The 20,089-nt window shown below is 43.1% G+C and overlaps 3 protein-coding genes across 3 annotated transcripts; 2 read left to right on the top strand and 1 right to left on the bottom strand.

Annotated features, from left to right (window-relative positions):
* Window positions 1–858: 858 nt before the first annotated feature.
* LOC310955516 (putative methyltransferase-like protein 24) lies at window positions 859–5,139 on the top strand. Its single transcript, XM_083925344.1, has 5 exons — window positions 859–1,211; window positions 2,336–2,434; window positions 3,644–3,780; window positions 3,962–4,229; window positions 4,714–5,139. Exons 1-5 carry the CDS (start codon window positions 873–875, stop codon window positions 5,017–5,019), a joined length of 1,149 nt encoding a protein of 382 aa, XP_083781470.1. The 5' UTR covers window positions 859–872; the 3' UTR covers window positions 5,020–5,139.
* Window positions 5,140–7,765: 2,626 nt separating this feature from the next.
* On the top strand, window positions 7,766–15,006 carry wasf2 (WASP family member 2). The gene is made up of 9 exons (XM_083925496.1): window positions 7,766–7,868; window positions 9,090–9,253; window positions 9,446–9,580; window positions 9,989–10,142; window positions 11,128–11,245; window positions 11,365–11,486; window positions 12,132–12,269; window positions 12,548–13,032; window positions 13,604–15,006. The coding sequence occupies exons 2-9, from the start codon at window positions 9,121–9,123 to the stop codon at window positions 13,759–13,761; spliced, it is 1,443 nt and encodes a 480-aa protein (XP_083781622.1). The 5' UTR covers window positions 7,766–7,868; window positions 9,090–9,120; the 3' UTR covers window positions 13,762–15,006.
* A 1,048-nt stretch (window positions 15,007–16,054) lies between these two features.
* Window positions 16,055–17,047, bottom strand: gpr3 (G protein-coupled receptor 3; the record flags this gene model as incomplete). Its single annotated transcript, XM_083925983.1, has 1 exon — window positions 16,055–17,047. The coding sequence occupies one exon, from the start codon at window positions 17,045–17,047 to the stop codon at window positions 16,055–16,057; it is 993 nt and encodes a 330-aa protein (XP_083782109.1).
* Window positions 17,048–20,089: the final 3,042 nt, after the last annotated feature.

The following is a 20,089-nucleotide window of genomic DNA, read 5'->3' as shown; positions in this document are numbered from 1 at the left end:
TTACCAAAAAAGGGCATTGATGCGGGGAGGGAGATACGTCCATCTGGCTAACGTATTTCTTCATAAACCTCGAAAAAAAATAAAAGCTAGCCTGGTACGGACACCCCTCAAGTGTTGTCATGGAGATATGACCTAAACATACAGACTGGAATATTTTTCTTTTACCAGGCCTTAAAAAGGTTTAATTATGCTGTGAGAACGGCCATTGGGGTCAATGAGAAATTGCTCTATTGTGCAAACTACCCTAATGGCCACTCTGAGAATTTCAGTTTTTGCACTTCAGTATTGGATATCCAGTGGCTGTGGCGGGGGCTTGGTCTGCGCCCAGGGGCCCATTGTCTCATAATCCGTCCATGGCTACTACAAAATGTAACCAGATTTTGTAGGACATCCTGGTATATTTGGCATATACTGAATTACTAAATCTTTTTCTTGCATACTAAATAGTATGATAGTGGACTATGTGTATCGGGACACTGGGGTAGTGGTAGTTAAAGGCTTCAAACAGTGGCTGAATTGAACACTTTGCTTAACACTTAAAGCCTTTCATTGCTTGTGAGTAGTTTGGCCTGTTTTCTCAATATATGACCGGGTAAAGGTATACTTTTAACCCACATTGAAGTTGGTTTAAAACTGCATGAGTTGGTTGTGAGCTAAATAAAGTCACTGTGTCAATAAGGCCACCGTTGACCGAGGAATGCGCCTCGTCATCACAAGTTTCCCCTGGGGGTAAGAAGAAGCAGAAGGAGGTCTGGGAAGAAATAAAAGGAGGGGTGTTCTCAGCAGGGACTTTCCTCACTTGCATCTTGAATCAGGGCTTAAAAACAGGGCATTGCGCCGGAAATGTTCCCCGGTGTAACCACGGAGGAGGAATGCGGACCTGTGCGGGCCGCCGCGGTGGTCTCCCCCTCCGCTCGGGAATACTACTTCTCTTAATCCCGCCGCTTCTCCTGGCGCTCCAGCTCCTCGTCGTCGGGCCGCGGTTACCTCGAGCCGCGGGGGTGGAGGAGGAAGAGCAGGAGGTCGCCTTTACCGTGATCAGCATCGAACCGCTGAGGAACCAGAGAAAGCCACGCCAACAACGGGAATCCCCGTCCCGGCGCCCGGGCGAGGAGGAGGATGAAGAGGAGGAGGTAGAGATGGAAGATGGGCAGAGAAGGGGGGAGGGCGCACGAGCCTATGAGGATGAGAACGAGATGCACTCGCGCCAGGTAAATAACACGTGAGGTCAAGTTGAATAGAAATGTTTTTGAATGATTGCAGTGTTGCTAATTGAATTTCACAACAGCTGACTGTTAGGGAAAAAATAAATCAATGTTTATCATCTTTAGGTAAAACAATTGACCCATACGCCAATCAAGTGTATCATGTTGTGTACTGTTTGTAGCCCAGTGAATTAAACTGTAGCTATATAGACCTTTTCAACGGAATGCCATAGGTAGGCAACAGCCTTGGACCTTGGTAACTTCCTGTCAGCTGATGTCATTCACATTTACTGGAACAGGAAATAAACTAGGGCACATTTAGCATGTTTATGTTTACATCTTTGAAAAGGTCTTTATTTCCGTATCATTCAGTACTGCATGCTCAGTTTAGGAATACAGATTTTAAAAAAAGAAGACTACCCTGCTGCTGTGGATTCCTCATCCACGTAGTTTATAATCAGTCAGTTTGTGCATATACTGTAGCTCTGTGGAACAGGTGAGAGGGCAGAGGGTGAGAACAGCACTGGCCCCAGATCAGAGAGAGGTGACAGCTGTTCCTCTCTTTGCCCTTCAGATAGATAGAGAGCGCTTGAACCTTCAACTGCGTTATGTGTGGGTGCATCTGTCAAATCTTTACCTCAAACTCCTTCTCCTCCCTCCTCACCCCCCCCCCCCCCCCTCTCTTTCATTCCCCTTTTTCTGCCCAAGGCTAAACTCTGACTCATTCTAGTGAATCATCAACCCCCCCCCCCCCAACACACACACACACACACACACACACACACACACACACACACACACACACACACACACACACACACACACACACACACACACACACACCATAGCGGGTTGCCATGGTGACCGCAGGGTTGGGTGGGGGGGTCTTTGTGTGTATGTGTGTTACGGTGCCTCAGGCAAATATGTTACCAGCAGGACTGAGGTCAGAGGCTGTGACCTGCCCCCTCAGCACTCTACCTACCTGGGGCATGGGGGTGCAGCAGACACACTCACACATTACTGTCATTCCTATCCATTATTTAGCACCCTTCCACATACTCATGAATCTGTACGGTATTCCTCGCAGTGTTGGTATCAATATATTGATATGTATGTGTGCATGTTCCCAGAAGGGACCCAGAACACTGGAGGTGCAGCCGTGGGCAACAGTCGAGCCGTCCTTCACAGCAGAACTCAATCGTATCATTACTTATATCACCAGGCCACAGGTAGGACAATTTTAGTTTAAAATTACTCTATACAGTATATTTTAACTTTGTGAAACTGTTACATTTTGTTCAAATTTAAAGGTCCCATATTATGCTCATCTTCGGCTTCATACGTTGATACTTTTGATTTTGATGCTAGAACATGTTTACATGTCTGAATGTTCAAAAAACATGTTATTTTTTCCTACTGTCTGTCTGAGTATTCACCGTCCATCTGAAACGCTCCGTTTTAACGCCTGTCTCTTTATGCACCCCTCCTGAAAAAGCCCAGTCTACACTGATTGGTCACTACAATATGGGACCTTTAAAATTAACTTTACAGACTGTAAATTAATAATTTCAATAAGCATTTACAGATGTCATGACAGTTTCCATTTTCAGATTGATTCATTTGAATGACTTTCATATGCTGGAAAGAGTAAAAACTATATTTTATTTCATGAAAAGAAAAATCTGTCACAGAAACATCAGAAAAGAAAAACACTTTACGTTCTTTGCAATCATCTTGTGACACCTCACATTTATCTTGTGTCCCCTTGAGGTGGTCCTGACCCTTAGGTTGGGAGCCGCTGGTCTAATACTTATGGAAACTCCCTAAAGATTTCACACTATACACTACATCCCGGCTCACAAGGGATCCACAGATACTGTGGCCAGGAGTGAGATCTTGCCAAGCCTTAAGAGTAATCAATAAAACTTCACTTTTTCCAACTACTTCACTTCTTCAACTGCAGACTTACTGTGTGGGGGTTCACATAGCAGTAATACGATCAGTCAGGCACTGTCAGTATCCTGGCAGCAGAAATCTGCAAAATCTGAAGCCAGTGAGGACTTTCAGTTCCAGGCTGGAAACTCCCATACAAAAGTTAAGACTTACATAACACAAAGTGTTGGGGAACTGGCAGGGGAAATGATTGAATAAAGTATATTGTGTTGATTGTGTTCTGTTATTATTCAATACCTGTGAGAAGTTACGATGACTCTCAAAGGTACTCAAGGCAAAATGTTTATCGTGAACTGAATCTTCCATTTAAGTGTCATTTCTAACAGAAAATGACCACCATCTCAAATGTTCTCACATATTTCACAAGAAGCTTTCACACAACTTCTTCTTTAACTTCCTCTCTTCTTCGTTGTATGCGAATTCCGCGTAAGGCTCAGGCCTCAATCTAACCAAATATCATGTGACCCTCTTCTTTACATCTCCAGCTGAACTGCTCGAGGGTTTTGTCTCCAGGTCAGGCTCAGGCCTCACAGCCCCCTGCAGATTCACTCCACTGGCTGCTGTGCGCTGATGACTGGCTCCTTCCAGCTGCAGACAGACCGTGTGTTGCATACTCCTTTAGGTGTGTCCATAAGTCTGTACGCCATTTGTCTCAGCATGTGCTGTGATGCTTATGCATTCATTACGCCGGCAGAGTTGGAGTAAACAATGCAATGCATATTTAATCATGCATGCAATAATCTTCAAACCACCTCCCTTGCTCCCTTGCCTCACTGTCTATCTTTTTGTCTTTGTCTTTCTAGTATGGATGGTGGAGATGCAGACTTTCTTAAGACTGTGTTAGGGCTGGGTTGTGAAGTACACAGTTTTGATCCCAGCAACTCCAATGCATCTGGTGGTCACCTTGGCAACAGTTTGGCCAGTAACCATGGTGACAGAGGTGTGGTCAGCCAGCACAAGATGTGGCTTGAGTGGCGAGCTCCGAGGAAGCGCAAGCAGAAGACACGAGGCAACCTGGGTAGTATTTCTCAAACACTGGCAGACATCATGGCAGCTCTGGGACATCACACTGTAAGACACACACACACACACACACACACACATACACACACACACACACACACACACACACACACACACACACACACACGGAGAAACAGTGTCGAACAAACATACCTTAGAGTCTATTCACCCCAACATTCCCAGAAAGCTCTCTTACTTGTATGTTCCCATAGCAACAGGGCTCTGCGCCATCCCTGGCTGCCATGGCAACTGTTTAAGTGAGTGAATCACACACTGGCCCTGTTACATCCTGCAGCCACAAGAGGGAACTACATACCTATGTGTATATGTGGGTTGAAATTATAAGAGTGTTTGAAGACATCCATGTGTAAATATACCATAAATATTTTATTATCTATTTTATTTCCAAGTGTTTAAAGTATTTGGTTTTACTGATTAAGCCTGTGACTTTATTTGTATTGTGAGTACATCATTGTGCATTCGTATAGGAAAATATTAAATCTGGATTCTCTCTATTCTCTATTTCCTTTAGGTTCACTTCCTGTATGCTGACCTGCTAAGTGCTGAGTGGCGAGTTTTCCAGAACTGGATTGAGTCGGGAACTCTGCAGAGTGTCCATAATGTTGTTGCCACAGTGCACCTGCAATGGGCAGGGTTTGAGGTGGGCGGAACCAATGAGGAAGTGCTCCGCTATTGGTTCAGTGTCCTACATGGTCTCCAAGCTTCTGGACTCAAGCTGGTCCACAGCTCTGCAGGAGAGGGTCACAGTGTACTAAAACAGACAGTAGCAAATGGTCACAGCTCCTACACACTCAGCTGGGCCAACACAAGACGATGAGACTCACACAAGTGAACACAGGTCTACACACAACCAGACATTGTGGATGGCCTCAAACAAGAATGAGAAGGTCAGACTTTCAAAAAAAAAAGTGGTGAAACACTTTTCTTTCAACCAACTTTTCCCCCTGCCATTTCAGGCAGATCTTAACATGACATCTCCCTCTGCTGGAGATGAAAGGACCTTTAAGGACTCCACCCTCAGATGAAACACTGTTGTGTCTGTAGCATCGACTGCATAATACTGGCTCATTTGACCAAATATGAAACAAAAGGTGACTTGCTGATATAACTTGGAAAAACTGCAACAATATGATAATTAGATCTAAAGATTTAATTTAGGGGTGGCACCGTAGTGTGGTGGTTAGCACTGTCGCGAGAGGGTTACTGGTTCGAATCCGGGCTGGGGCCCTTCCGGATGGAGTTTGCAGGTTCTCCCCGTGTCTGCGTGGGTTTTCTCTGGGTTCTCCGGCTTCCTCCCACAGTCCAAAGACATGCAGGTGTTAGGTTAATGGATTACTCTAAATTGCCCGTAAGTGTGAATGGTTGTCTGTCTGTTTGTCTCTATGTGCCCTGTGATAGAGTGGCGTCCTGTCAAGCGTGTACCCCGCCACACGCCCGATGTCAGCTGGGATTGGCGCCAGCCCCCCGCAACCTCGTTAGGGACAAGCTGTTAAAGATGGATAGATGAATTTCCTTTAGTCTCACATGGACTATAGAAAAGATATATAAACAAAATTATTCCAACTTTATCGTTCCTCTTTTTATTTTATTTATATGAGGTTTAATTTTCACTGTGATATGTTTGGAAGAGATTGATCAATAAAGATTTAAGAACATTTACACTTTATCTATCAAGAATAAATCACATTGTCACAATCATTTCATGAGAAGAGGTTAAAAAAAATATTTTATTCCAACTTTACATGCAACAGTGTCCTGAATACCAAACAGCGGTCTGGCAGGTACCAACACATTCAATGTTGTTTTTCATTCATTCATTCATCTTCAACCGCTTATCCCGGGGTCGGGGTCGCGGGGGTGCTGGAGCCGATCCCAGCTGACATCGGGCGTAAGGCGGGGTACACCCTGGACAGGACGCCAGTCTATCGCAGGGCACATAGAGACGTACAGAGACAGACAACCATTCACACCTACGGGCAATTTTAGACTCATCAATTAACCTAACACATGCATGTCTTTGGACCGTGGGAGGAAACCGGAGTACCCGGAGAAAACCCACGGAGACACGGGGAGAACATGCAAACTCCGCACAGAAAGGCCGAGGTCGGGATGCGAACCTGTGACCTTCTTGCTGTGAGGCGACAGTGCTAACCACTACACCAATGTTGTTTTTGTTTTTGTTTTTTTTAAATCATAGAATTGTGATTTCATCAAATTCATATCATAAGGTATTACATTACTTTGAATGTAGATTCAGCAGGTTATTTAATTTTGTTTGTGTTCATCTATTAGGCTTTAAATGCTTTATGTAAAATAATTATTTACAATGAAGAGAAGCTTAAATTATATTTTGAGTATTAGTGACTCATGTGAAATATACAGAAATTCTGTTCTGTACTGATGCATATTTGCACTTCACTGTGTACTGTATAACAAAGACGAAAAGAATGAAACTGTGTTATAAACGTGCATTAATGACTCAATAAAATACCAAATATTGCCAGAAGTCCTTGACGCAACTCTCTCTGTCCTTGGAGAATCCTGGTCGTCCCTGGTAACAACAATTCCACATAAACTAGAATTCTCAGTTTGGGGTTATTTATAACCTATATACATTATGTTGGCATTTGTGGCATCTGGCAGAAACAATGGTTTACACTTTTTATGTAAATAATTTGAAAAAGGTGTCAGATTAATGATTAATGATTGAATGAAAGGAAGTAAATTAGCTAATCAATTGTTACTCTCTAGATAGGCCTTGCACTCAGCCTACAGCCAAATCATCCAAATGTGTATATATGCAAGTACTGTTACAACTCACGACTTCAGATGGAAGTTTCATTCAGGACAGGAAAACCAAGATGAACATATATAAAAGGGGAAGTGCAACCATATCAATATAATTGTGATGTATGTGTGTATTTCCAATTTGAAGTAGAGTAATTCAACTGCAGTGTTTGTGTTTTCCTTTCACCATATTTGCACTTAATTCCTAAAGCCAAACAAAGAAAGTCGCTGCAACAGTGGCTTAACTTACTTAATATAGTAAATAGATTTAAAAAAATACATTATAAATGCTATCTTATTGCAGCGTTTAAACAAACACGTTCCCATACTTGGAAAAATGAATAAATACATTTAACCTTCACTGACTTGCCTGTCCTCCCATAAACACTGCAAAGACCACTTCCAGTTTGAGTTGAGGTGAGGGATGACTTAAAACTACCCAAGGCTGACAGGACAGTTGTTTATCTTCACAAGTTATTTTTCTCCACAGTGAGCTCTTGTGCGTAAAAGGCCAATGCCTGTCATTCCTCGGACGCGTCCGCACTCGCTGGAGCGCGCGCAGGAATGTGTTTCTGCCTCCACCCTCCGTTACGCAAATTACGGACAGATGTTTGCCACTAGTCAGGGTGGAGTTCTGTGGAGTTGCGCTTTTTACGTTGAAATTTCCACATCCTGTTCTCAGCGAAAGCAGGCGACAAGCGCATGAGCCAATCAGCTTTGAGGAAGTCAGTGCTTTGACCAATCAGAAGTTCTCAATCCCGGGACCTCGGTGATCTGTTTAGCTCGCCGTGTACTGTACCGCTCTACGTTTCTTGTGGAAATCTTGAGACGGCACAACAACCAGACACACAGAGAGAGTATACAGTACCAATTTTGACGGTAAGTGGAGTATATTTAGTCGGTATTGTTATCATAAAGTGAAGGGTGTAAACACACTTTTGTTAGGGTGGTTATTTGAGATAAGAGTCGCCGACAAGTTACTTCCTGCTCTGACAAGGCCGAGATCCCGAGTAACATTGTAGCTTAATGTTGAGGGCGTAAAAGTTTAACGTTTCCTACTGACTTGTTCTCTTGTAGTTGCCTACCTAGGGAAACGTTTAGAGTTTAACCGGGATATTAAACTTACAAGTAAAACGTGTATAATTACAATGTATCCATCTGACAGAGAGCGGGTGAGTGTTAGTGCCGAACATTCAGCCAACCACACAGCGCGGAGGTATACCATCTGGATAATAATTACTGGATCTAACAAGTGCCATTTTTCATTTAAAAAAAATACGGTAAACCCTGAGAGCATTTCCGGTTTGAAAATTAGCATGACAATGGGCCCCTGTCAACCGAAGAAATATGCACACTTGAACTCACCTAGTAATGCCATTTGTATCAGGACTTCGCCATTTTTCTAAAGCCCCACAACGTTAAAAATAAAAACCTCGTAATTAGGAATGGGAAGCAGTGCAGGGTGTATACTTACAGTAAGCTCGATGCTGCCTGTTGGACTGCAGGGAGTCACCGCATCTCTCCGAGCACCTTTGGGAGTTTGTCATTCTGTGAACAGATTCCATATGGCACTGCACTGCTTTGTGTGGCGAGTTTACATTGTCACACACTGACTGTGATTTGTCTAATATAATTTTAAATATTACACTAGTGTAAGCATAATGGGGCACATCTCAGTATCCCAACTCTTTTGTCTTCGTTCGTTGATTTTTCTGGTTTCACATAAACTGGGTGGATGCTGGAGGTTTTCTGTCAGTGACGAGACTTAGTTTTGCTTCTGCTTTAACTCAGTCTGCCTTAGTTTATTTATACGTGCAAGTCTAGGTCACATGAGGATGTGGCCCTTTTAGGGATGGAAGTAACAGTTATTTTCATTATGTAATGTGTTTATTAGCTCTCTCTAATAATAGTTTATTCTATTCTTTCTAATAGTCATAAATCCAAGGTGATGCCTTCAAATTGCAAACATCTCCATATACTATCAATTATGTCACATGCAGACTTGGAAGTGTCCTACGTGTGTTTAATAATCTCAGTGCTGTCTTTTAGTCCCTTTTTATGTTTTCATGTCTTTGCACCCATCTCCTCTCCCCCCATCAGGGTTGGGTCCCTCTACCCACACCACTCAACCATGCCTCTGGTTACGAGGAATATAGAGCCGCGGCATGTGTGTCGCCAGACCATCCCGTCCAACATCCGCAGTGAGCTGGAATGTGTCACCAATATCAGCTTGGCCAACATCATCCGCCAGCTGGGCAGCCTCAGTATGTTTCTGCTGTGTGTGGCTGGGTGTCTGTCATTAAAATATTATGTAATGGTCAATAACACGTGGCAAATGTGTAGGACCGCACATATTTTGCACATCTTTTATTTGACTGTTGTTGTGAATATGCATTTTTGTGCATGCATGTGTGAGACAAATACTTAAGTAAATAAAATAATCATAATCTGTGTAGGCAAGTATGCAGAGGATGTGTTCGGGGAGCTGTTTGTCCAGGCTGGAGCATTTGCAATCAGAGTAAATACACTGGGAGAAAGAGTGGATCGTCTGCAGGTTAAAGTCACCCAGCTGGACCCCAAAGAAGAGGAGGGTAAGTACTCTGACATATTATTAGCATATGAGATTATTTTGAATATGTCTAAATACAACATAAAATGTAACATTCAGTTTATTTTAAAACGAGTTTTACACTGACTCACAACTTTTCTATTAAAAGGTCAATACATATTGACTTAACTTAGTTTTCTTACTTCATACTCAGTCGCACACTTGTGCTCTCTCTCAACTGCACAATATCTGCTTATTTATGCACACAATCTATGCACTAAGTTATTCCTTAAAGGAGTATGCTACTTGTATAACACATTTTATTTTAGAAAACAACTTGAACATATCTTGTTTTTTTAAATTTTCAATGCTTAAGCCCGCTGGGCTGGCAATACACTGGCGGAAACCCTGACAATATTCCCTCTATTTCATCTGTCTGTTTCTCTCTCAGTCTCTCTGCAGGCCATTAATACCCGTAAGGCTTTCCACAGCAGTCTGATCCAGGACCAGCAGCTGTTCACCAGGCCATCTCTGCCAATGCCTGTACAGGACACGTACATCACCTGCAATCCACCCCCACCACTCAACTACCTCAGCCAGTACCGGTAGGCCTCAGCAGAAACACAGAGGCATAACGTGCATGGAATATTAAGAAAACGTGCATGCACATGTGAACACACGTGTAAACACACATGCATGGTATATTTTTGTCATGACTATGCGTTATTTTAACCCAACTCCTCGATACATATATATCTGGACTATAATTTTGTCTGTTTGATTTAGCCGGAAAAAATTATGTAATTACAATTTTATGATACTAAATCTGTTTTTATTTCATCACGAAAATGTATTTTCTGGTGTGTCCATTCTGTTTCTCAGGAGACATGTAGTCCACCTTTGCAAGATCCTTTTTGGCCCACTTATATTCAGGCTGTTTTTAATTTTTTTGTTGAGAAATTTAACCAAAAAGCAAACATAATGACAAATCACTCAACTCACTAAACTCAAATCACACTAAACTCCGACTCAATAGCAAGAGGGACTAGATAATTTATATTCATGTAAATGTCTCTGCTTATAAGTATACAGAATCAAAGCGGCACTGAATAAATTCTGTGGGGAAAACAACCATGTGTCACAACCCAGCTGCCACATATCCTTGAGATCTTGAATATTAATAATGCACAAGACATGACATCGGAAGTATGATTAATTAGAAACCAGAACAGAAGGGGGCTTGGTCTGTAGAGGATGAAGTGTCTTTATAATCAGCACAGCAGTGGTTTTAATGATAAGAAGAGTAAGAGTGTAAGCGTGTCCAATTATGTTACAAAGACTCTGTGAAAGTGATATTCATTTGACAGATCTTTACTGAATATGGAGAAAATTGTGCATACTAGGTAGTATATGACAAAATGTGGCCTGATTTCTTTTGTGGAGCTAAAAGGGGGAAGTGTTTCAGGCATAAGGCAGATAAAGATCTGTCGAGAGCCACATGGTTTTATTTATGTCTGTGGACACAAGATAACATGAAGTGTGACTGGGACCCAAATGCAACTTTAATGTTTGTAAAATGGTTGTCTACAGGGATGATGGGAAGGAGGCCCTGAAGTTTTACACTGATCCCTCCTACTTCTTTGACCTCTGGAAAGAGAAGATGCTGCAGGACACCAAGGACATCATGAAGGAGAAACGCAAGCACAGAGTGAGACGCACAAACATGCACACAAAACAAGTAGCACAGCAGCCATTGGGTTGAAACAAGTGGACATCATTGGCCACAACTATCCATAACCCCCTTTTCACCCTTTGCTTTCTGAGAAGAAAGAGAAGAAAGATCATCTGAACCAACGGACGCTGAATCCGCGAAAGATCAAGACCAGGAAGGATGAATGGGAACGCCGTAAGATGGGGGAGGAGTTTGTGGAGCCAAAGAATGATTTGCTGTAAGTTGAGAGAGATTGTGTAAAGGGAGGTGGAAGTGTGTATTTGTTATGGTCATCCACAGGCCAGAAAGCCTTTTAAATGCATTTCAGCAAATAGTAAAAAAAAGAATTACCTGATGATGAATTCATTATTTCTCTCTTACAAACACAGTAAAAGTACCAAAAGGGCACTAGCATGGTAAACTCTACTCTCCCGTGTCTTATCAACCAATCTGTACACAATGTAATGTGGTGGTATGTCCTGTCTGAAACTGTTCTCAGGGGGTTGGGTGAGGAGCTAGCTGTAAATGGCAAATACAGTAAACAAATGCATGAGTCACAGCAGACCAAAGGGTAGTGCAGACCAGGGCGCTGCAGCGAGGACTGTTAGCCTCTGTATATAGGACACCTGCTCTAACCACTGAGCCACCTGATGCTCCACTTTGTGCTATTTCAATAACTGTGTGAACCAGTCACTACAACTGCTTTAAATGTACGTGTGATACTCTTGAACAAATAAGAAAAAACTACATGACCCACAACTGGAAGCTAGGTCTGTCGGAGCTATTATTTATTATTATTGTTATTTGCATGTCAAGGTTTAAGTGGATAAAGATGTCACGCTGTATGTTGTGCAGATAGTGATATCTTTACTTTGTTTTAAAGGAATTCTTCTGAGGGTCTGAATGGCAGTATTGGATCTGTAGATGAAGGCTTAGAGCTGAGTACCAGCTCCTATGCGTATGAGCCTGGTTCTCCACCTGGCGCTGATGACTTCCTGCCTCCTCCACCTCCAGACATAGCGTAAGTAGCATGTTGAACCTAATCCACTGCCAACATGTGTTAAATGTACAGCTACACATGTACTGTACAGCTGCACTTAAACACATACTCTCAAAATTATAGGGTTCAACAGTAGCAAATTGGATTATAAACTTACTGTTCACTTTCGGCCTCTTTAATGAGCATGAGCTGCTCAGATTACAGCTGGAAAGAAATTGAAGGATGATTGGAAGCGAATAAAGGGGGGATTTTGTAATTTAGCTGATCCTTATCTCTAACTGTCACGCTGTCACTTGCAGGTATAATGACGGAGGGTACGGAGCACCATCCCAGAACCGCGTCAGTGTGCTGAGTCCAAACCACCCACCCCCTGCTCCCCCCATGTCCTCTCCCCCTCCCAACTCTCGCCCCAACCTTGCCCCTCCGCCTGCACCCCCTCCCCCTCCTCCACCCTCTGGCTTCGGGGTTCCCCCACCCCCCCCTGGCTTCGATACCCCACCTTCCCCGCCACCGTTCTTGTCCTCCTCCTCCGCCTATCCCTCCCCACCTGCTCCCCCTCCTCCACCTGCCATGTCCAGTGTTTCTCCTCCTCCTCCACCACCTATACCTGCAGGTGGTGGTCCACCACCACCTCCTCCTCCTCCACCTCCCCCTGGCCCTCCTCCCCCATCCTCTGACCACTCTGCTCCCCCCCCTACATCTGGTGGGAGCACTGCCACTCCCAAACCTCAGCCCGAGCCTGCCGGTGATGCTCGCAGTGACCTTCTGCAGGCCATTCGACAAGGTAAGAACCAGATTAATATAAATTGAATTATTCAACAGTTGAAGTTACTAGATACGTTTCAGATAATTATTTTAAAACATCAAATGAGCATGTAAATTACAAGATATTGATATGTATACTTACTTATACAGGCTATAACAAAATTGCTGCTCATACAGAAAAGTGTCTGACAACACTTCTTGTATTTTCAGGACTTCTTTATGTTTTATATGTCAAATTCCTGTGTGAAAAAAAAAAAGAAAGATTTTTAAAATTGGCATTGGGCCCTCACTTTAATATTTTGCACCTTCAGTTGAAATTAGATTATTAAATGCCAAGTGCAAGGTGATAGGTCTGGAACACGGACTGTGTGGGTATATGTGAACATCTTTTATTTTGGTTCATGTATGTGCAGCAGCAACAACGAGTGAAGGTGAAAAGAGATCAGCGGTGTCTTGATTTTTAAAATACTCTCTCAGCCTGTCACATCATTGGTCTCATAGTTCTTTAAGTATTTTTAATCCTGGTACTACTTTTAACTCAATAGTAGGTAACTGACTGACTGTAACTGTTCTCACTTACTCCCTTTTAGGCTTCAACCTGCGTAAGACGGAGGCACAACGGGAGCAGGAGAAGAGGGATCACACTGGCAATGATGTGGCCGCGATCCTGTCCCGTCGTATTGCTGTAGAGTGCAGCGACAGCGAGGATGACTCCTCAGAGTTCGACGATGACGATTGGTCTGACTGACCGCCATCCCTTTTTCCTCTCCACTACCACCTCTGTAACTTTTCTCAGCCTTAAAAAAAACATAATTTCCATTTAAATTACATTCTTAAGTACCAGTGAAGCATGGGTCCATGTTCTGTGTGTCTTTTCAGATTTTGAGTTTATGCGCACAGGGTATGTACAGGTGACCTGTTACAAATCACATTCCTCGATCCATTTATTCCTATTTATCCAAAACTATTCTGATCAAAAGGTGCAAAAGTCCAAAGGTCGAGACAGAGGCTGAGTGTGCCTGTGTGTACTTGTGTCTTCATTTTCCATCGCTTTCATTGGATGAGACAGCGCTGTTATTGATGTGAGAGTGTTTTGTGACCTACACACATCACCTCCATCTTTATCTTAGTGTCTGTTAGAATCAGGTGCCCTTTGCTGTGGGCCAAATGTCTGATCTTATCCGCTTTAGTATATTATGGCAAAGGATAATAGAGAGGGAGTAAACACCTCTTTCATACACAGTATTTGTATGTGCTCAGCGGAAACTCAGATTATATGATATAGATGTAAACTTAATATAACATATTGAATCATATCTACTAAAAAATAATTAATGCAATCCTTTTTATATCCCCTTAAAACTTTTTTTTTAAATTCACGTTTCCTTTCCTCGTTTTTGTATTCAGGATTCTTTCTTTCTGTTGTCATGGGAACAATTCACTTGTGGGTGAGACACGATTGTAGTCTATAAACAAATTCATGAATTAATTATGCAGCGTGATAGGGGAAGTATTGGCTCGTGGCAGACACGTGGGGTGTTTGACGAGATCACCATACTGAACATATGCTGACATGTAGCACAAACATGATTCATTTTGTATTGTGTTTCAGCTGTTACGTATTTCTTCTCTTTTCTGTGGACCGACTATGCTCTGATGCTTTAATCACTGTGCTCTGTGTAGACACCCACACAGACAGCTTTTTGCCTGATAAGTGCCTTTTTTTATACAAAATTTCAGTGTCCGTGCAGGTTTATTTTAACGTTCCACACTGGTGACGGATCAGCTTCTTCCAAAAATATTGTCCGCTGCCGTTGATGAGTCAAATGTAGAACTGACTGATGTTTAGTGTGGACTGCATATTTCTGAAGTGCCTTTTATTTTAAACCGGCCTGTGTTAAAGCACAATCGCACAGCATGCTTTGCCAAAGCTTCCTCTGCCTTAAATTTCCAAATGATCATAGTTATTTCAATAAAGATAGAGTAAATTACAGTGATTGTTTAGATTTATTTTCTGTGAGAATGAAAACTGTGTATGCTGTGATGTGTTAGATAACAAGTTCACAAGAATGTCAAGCCTTGGCATAAGACTCCTCATGCTTTAGCCGTGACTCATCTTCTTCATATCAGTGGTGGACACCTTTTCACAGACTGTGTAGGGAGTGAGAAAATGAATCAATTGGAATAAAGTTCAGAAAATGAGTAGGAGGAGAGAAAAACCTCTCGCATAATCACTTTATACTCATACCAAGGCTGCTTTGTAGCTTCTAAAAGGACGCAGTAAATTGCAGAGTGATGATGATGACGTATGAAGATTGCTTTAGCCACCAAATAATTTAGGATACAGGAATAGGGGAGCAGTAGTCTGCCTAACTGAGTTAAAGAGTGAGAGATAGAGAAAGATAGAGACAAAAACACTAAAAGCCTCGGCAGCAGTAGAGAGAAGAGTGCTGACATCGCGTAGTAAAAAAAGCATATTTATTATTCATCTGTATAAAATATTCAGTCATTTCAAAAAGGCTGTGCAACACGAACATATGGTCAGTACATTTCAAAGTGCCTTTAACAGCATGTGCAAAATCTTAAAGAACATTGTGTATTTCAAGTAGATAAAATTGGGCTTTGGATCCCATGTCATTACACTTACATTGAAAACCCATCCCTTCCTCTCACCTTAAAGTGCCAATGGTGATTAAATCCACTTTCTATGAGTGGGGGTATATATAGCGTCTCTGATTGTTTCATTCCGGGACCAAGTGGAGCTACAATTGACTGAGGATGAGGCACAAAGTATACACAAGACAGTACGTTTCAGTCTATACTCCCCAAATGGCCGACAGCCAGGACAGTCCAGAACATTCTGACTTCAACTCTCGGATCTCTCTTGTGTATGTGGGAGTGTGTGTGTGGGTGTGTGTTTGAAACTTCATGGTCTGAATCTGGATGATAGTCAATGCAGCTATGTGTGTATCTTGGCACACAAACAGTGATATGTCTGGCATAGATTGTGTGGTGGTTTGAGTCTGGAGAGGTTTGGCAGTCTACACATCGACAGGATAGTGCATGTGTGTGTTGTGTGTGAGTCTGTGCGGGCAGCAGGCTTGGAGTAGCACCTGGCGAATGTCTTTGTTTCTCAAACTATAGAGTATTGGATTCAGCAGAGAGCTGCCCGCCGCCGGCACCAAGGTGGCGTAGGTGTACAGAGGAGGGCTAGAGGCGTCTCCAACCAGCCCCCAGAGGGAGAAAGGCATCCAGCAGCCCACAAACACACTGAGGACCAGGAACAACCGAGAGAAGCCCCTCCCACTGCTGTGTTTGCTTGCATATGTTTGGTTGGCAGGGAGGAAGTGCCTCTGGGTAGCGATGGCGTGGGCATGCCGCCTTGCTACGCGGCAGATCCCAGCGTACAATTGCAAGGTTACCATGACAACCACCAGGAAGCCACCACAGAGCAGGGATAGGTACGTCCGGGTCAGAGGTCGTGCTACAGAACAGGAGTTTGGCTCTCCCAGACAGTGCCATCCCATGGCAGGTCCCGCCCCGATGATGCATGCACCCAGCCAGACCAGCAGCAGGAGGATGGCGGCTCTGTGGCGTGATTGACTTGAACCATAGGTGAGGGCGTGGCTTAAAGACAGGTATCGGTCCAAGGCAACACCCATCAGGCTACAAAGCGAGGCGGTCAGTGATGTCACCAGCAGTCCTGAGATCAGCAATTCTGACCAATCACTGGGCTCCACGCAGAACAGGAAGAGGAAGTGCAAGATTAAAGCAACACCTGCCAGGAGATCGGCCAATCCTAGGCTAGCCAGCAGCAGGAAAACAGGGGCACGGAGAGAAGGGGTGGCCAAGATGGTGGTCACAACTATTGCATTTTCAGTGGCAATGAGAGTTCCTGAAACACACAGGGCCACGCCCCACACTGTGAGAGGCGGGACTTCATATGTAGATGAGCTGTCCTGTTGGTCCAGAGGGAAGAAGGGGTTTGCACCTGAGGACTCATCCCAGCCCAGGTCAGAGGTGTTGAGGATCATGGCTTTTCAGCAGTCACACTAACACAACCTAAGGGAGAAAAAACGAGAAACCAGTTGACATTAGCTCCAATGGGCTATTAGTATCTCCATCTGTCCATTAAACAGCCTTTTCTGTGGTTCCAGTCTATGGAGCTGCTGGGATGTGGCAGAGCAGATGAGGACTTAATGTGGTGATGGAGAATTTAAGATGTTAAACTAAAGTAGTTAGTTTAGCACTATAGTGAATAAAGTGTTTGGGATTGTTATGCCCTGAGCTCTCCTGCTTCATTCATTTGTAATTGTATATTGTATTGTAGTTTATTGTTTGTTTGTTTTTTAATTATTATTTATAAAAATAGATTATTGGGACATATACACAAGATTCATATTGTATTTAAAGCCTAACTAATTTATATCCTATAACCCCAATCTTCATCTCGAGGTGAGCTTTATTAAGAAAATGTGGCCTTTACACTGCGATTAAAAATATATACAACCAACAAGAAATATATAATAATGAAAATGAAATATATTCGCGTTTTTTTTATAATTATCTCAAATAATTGTATATGGTAATCCTGCTGCCCCCTGAAGCGTCAGTGACGTCACCATCTATCGTCTTGCGGGAAGTCACGCAAATTATAGTCAATCAATATGTGGGCTTAATTGATAGTTAAGTGTTGTCCAAACATGCATCATTAGGCTGTAATTGACTAATAATATAAATGAATCATGGATGTCTGTCACCCTAAATACTGGCTCCCTCACCCTGGGTTTTTATCCTGAACACGTTTCAGGAGCATCCAAACAGCTTATATATATATAATTTATGGTGTGACTGGCTAAAATTGAATCCGTGCACTGATTCATAAACGAGAAAGCCTGTGCTGTTCGCAGGGCTATTTAAGGAATACGCCTGTAACAAGGTTAACATGCCTGCACTGTCTGGTGTGTTATCTGCTTGTTCTTTAGCACATGTCACACCGTACTGCACGCATACCCAAAGGAAATACCACACCGTCAGTATAATATGTTTTATATTTTTAAAGATGATTTATTTTCTGCTTATACAGGAGTCTCTCATCCTCCTCCCTCACATCTCAGTGAGGAGGTATATCCCACCTCCTGGTGCGGAGGACCCTGTTGTATAATACATTTGCAGGTTCACTGCACCAGAGAGGATGTCCCCGACACACATGAACACACACGCACAGACACGTGCAGTATATATGCATATAGTATGTTATTCATCTCACCTTAGTAACGCGATTCCGTGATTCCTTTGCCAGAGTTGAACAGATTTGATCACTCTTCTTCAAGATAAGATCCAAGCCCAAATGATGGAGATGCGGTGACGCTGTCCGCGGTGATGCTCAGTACCGGTCTGAAGGAGGACAGTCCCCGTGTGTGACACCGCTCCGCAAGTCGGTCTTCATCAAAGTTATTCAAAAACTCGCACTTGGCGTCTCTTGCATCCCGGTTTCTTCAATCTCTCCTGAGCCCTTATGGGAGGCAGAATGGATGCTCTTGCGCGCGGACTCATCCACAAGAGAGCCTGTCTGACGTCAGTGACTGGGAGGCTCGACCAATGAGGTGCTGGCGTTGAGGACGCGGGGAGGGGGGTGAGCAGGGAGTAATTTCATTCAGAAAAATGCGGCATCTCTGTCGCCCCTCCCACTGCGGTTAACGCTTGCTCTCATTTCTTGTAAATAATGACCGCCAATACACCCCAACCCCCCCATACATTTTCTCAATCAGACCCAGGGGCCTGGTTGAATGAGACGATATAGTTTCGTGTTGGGCGGGGCTCAGAGGTGTGGAGCGGCGGGAACAGAGCTCAGGGCTGGCACTGTCCGCGGTGCTGAAACGCATCAGGATGAGTCATGGGGAGATGTCCAGCAGAGCAACAATAATCTGTGTGTAATTGAGACTTAAACTACTCAACCAGTTACTTGAGTGAAAACTATCAACCTACATGAACGGACAAGGACATATTTGCAACAATATTTGCTACAACTTCATTTATTTTTTTTGCACATTATATATTTATATTGATAGTATTGCATTTAGATAATTGGAAGTTTAACATGTGTATATACAGGGATGGGCAGAAACAGTTGGCTACTTGATAATCAATTCAAACGAATACAACATCAGCATAAACAGAAAAGCCTCAGATTGACCACAGTCTTCTTTATTAGAATTGTTATAATAATGATTAAGTAATATACCTAAAAGACTGTAGAAATGTTAAGATGTGGATTACGAAGGGTTTCCAGTAATCACACAAAACCAGCAATAGCATTTATTTAGCTCGTTGTCTGATGCATTGATTCATCTTTTAATTTAAGCATCCAGACATGGAAACACATATAGTATCTAAACAGCAGCAGGGAATTCAAGGCTTCCCCGGTTTGATAGTGAGCGTGGGTGCTGCAGGATGGGGCTCGGACGGCTGTCTACGTGGTCGCGCATATCAATGCCCTGCTGGGGAATCTCGTCCTGCTCGAGCCATATTAGGGCACTTCCTGCCAGTAAAACCCGACTACGTCATGTAGAGTATAGTGCAACATTTGTCAACTGTATTTGACCAGATTTTCTCACCTGAGGAGACACTTTTCCGCACGCCTTTTTTTTATGAGGATGATGCCACAAAACATGACGCCAATCATAGAAATGAAATAGGAAATATTGTAAGGAATATTATTCGTGCAATATCCATATGATTCTCTCCGTCTAAAACACTCGTTGTGATTAATTACTATTTGATGTCCTTGCACTATAGTCCTTTTTTCAGTTATATAATGTATTTATAATAATATTAACAGCTCCACTCGCCGCCGTTGGTTGTAAATTGCAGCATTATCCATTATAGTGGGTCGCTGGTGTATAGGGATTTTGTCAGCAGTGGGCGCATCAATGGAGGAGCAGATCGTGTTCGACAAGACTGCGGAATATCCCTGTGTGTGTGTGTGTGTGTGTGTGTGTGTGTGTGTGTGTGTGTGTGTGTGTGTGTGTGTGTGTGTGTGTGTGTTTGCACGCCGACACACAAACCAGCCACCC

Source organism: Echiichthys vipera (assembly GCF_963691815.1).
Source record: "Echiichthys vipera genome assembly, chromosome: 13".
Classification (NCBI taxonomy): Eukaryota; Metazoa; Chordata; class Actinopteri; order Perciformes; family Trachinidae; genus Echiichthys; species Echiichthys vipera.
This window is presented reverse-complemented; position numbering and strand designations above follow the sequence as displayed.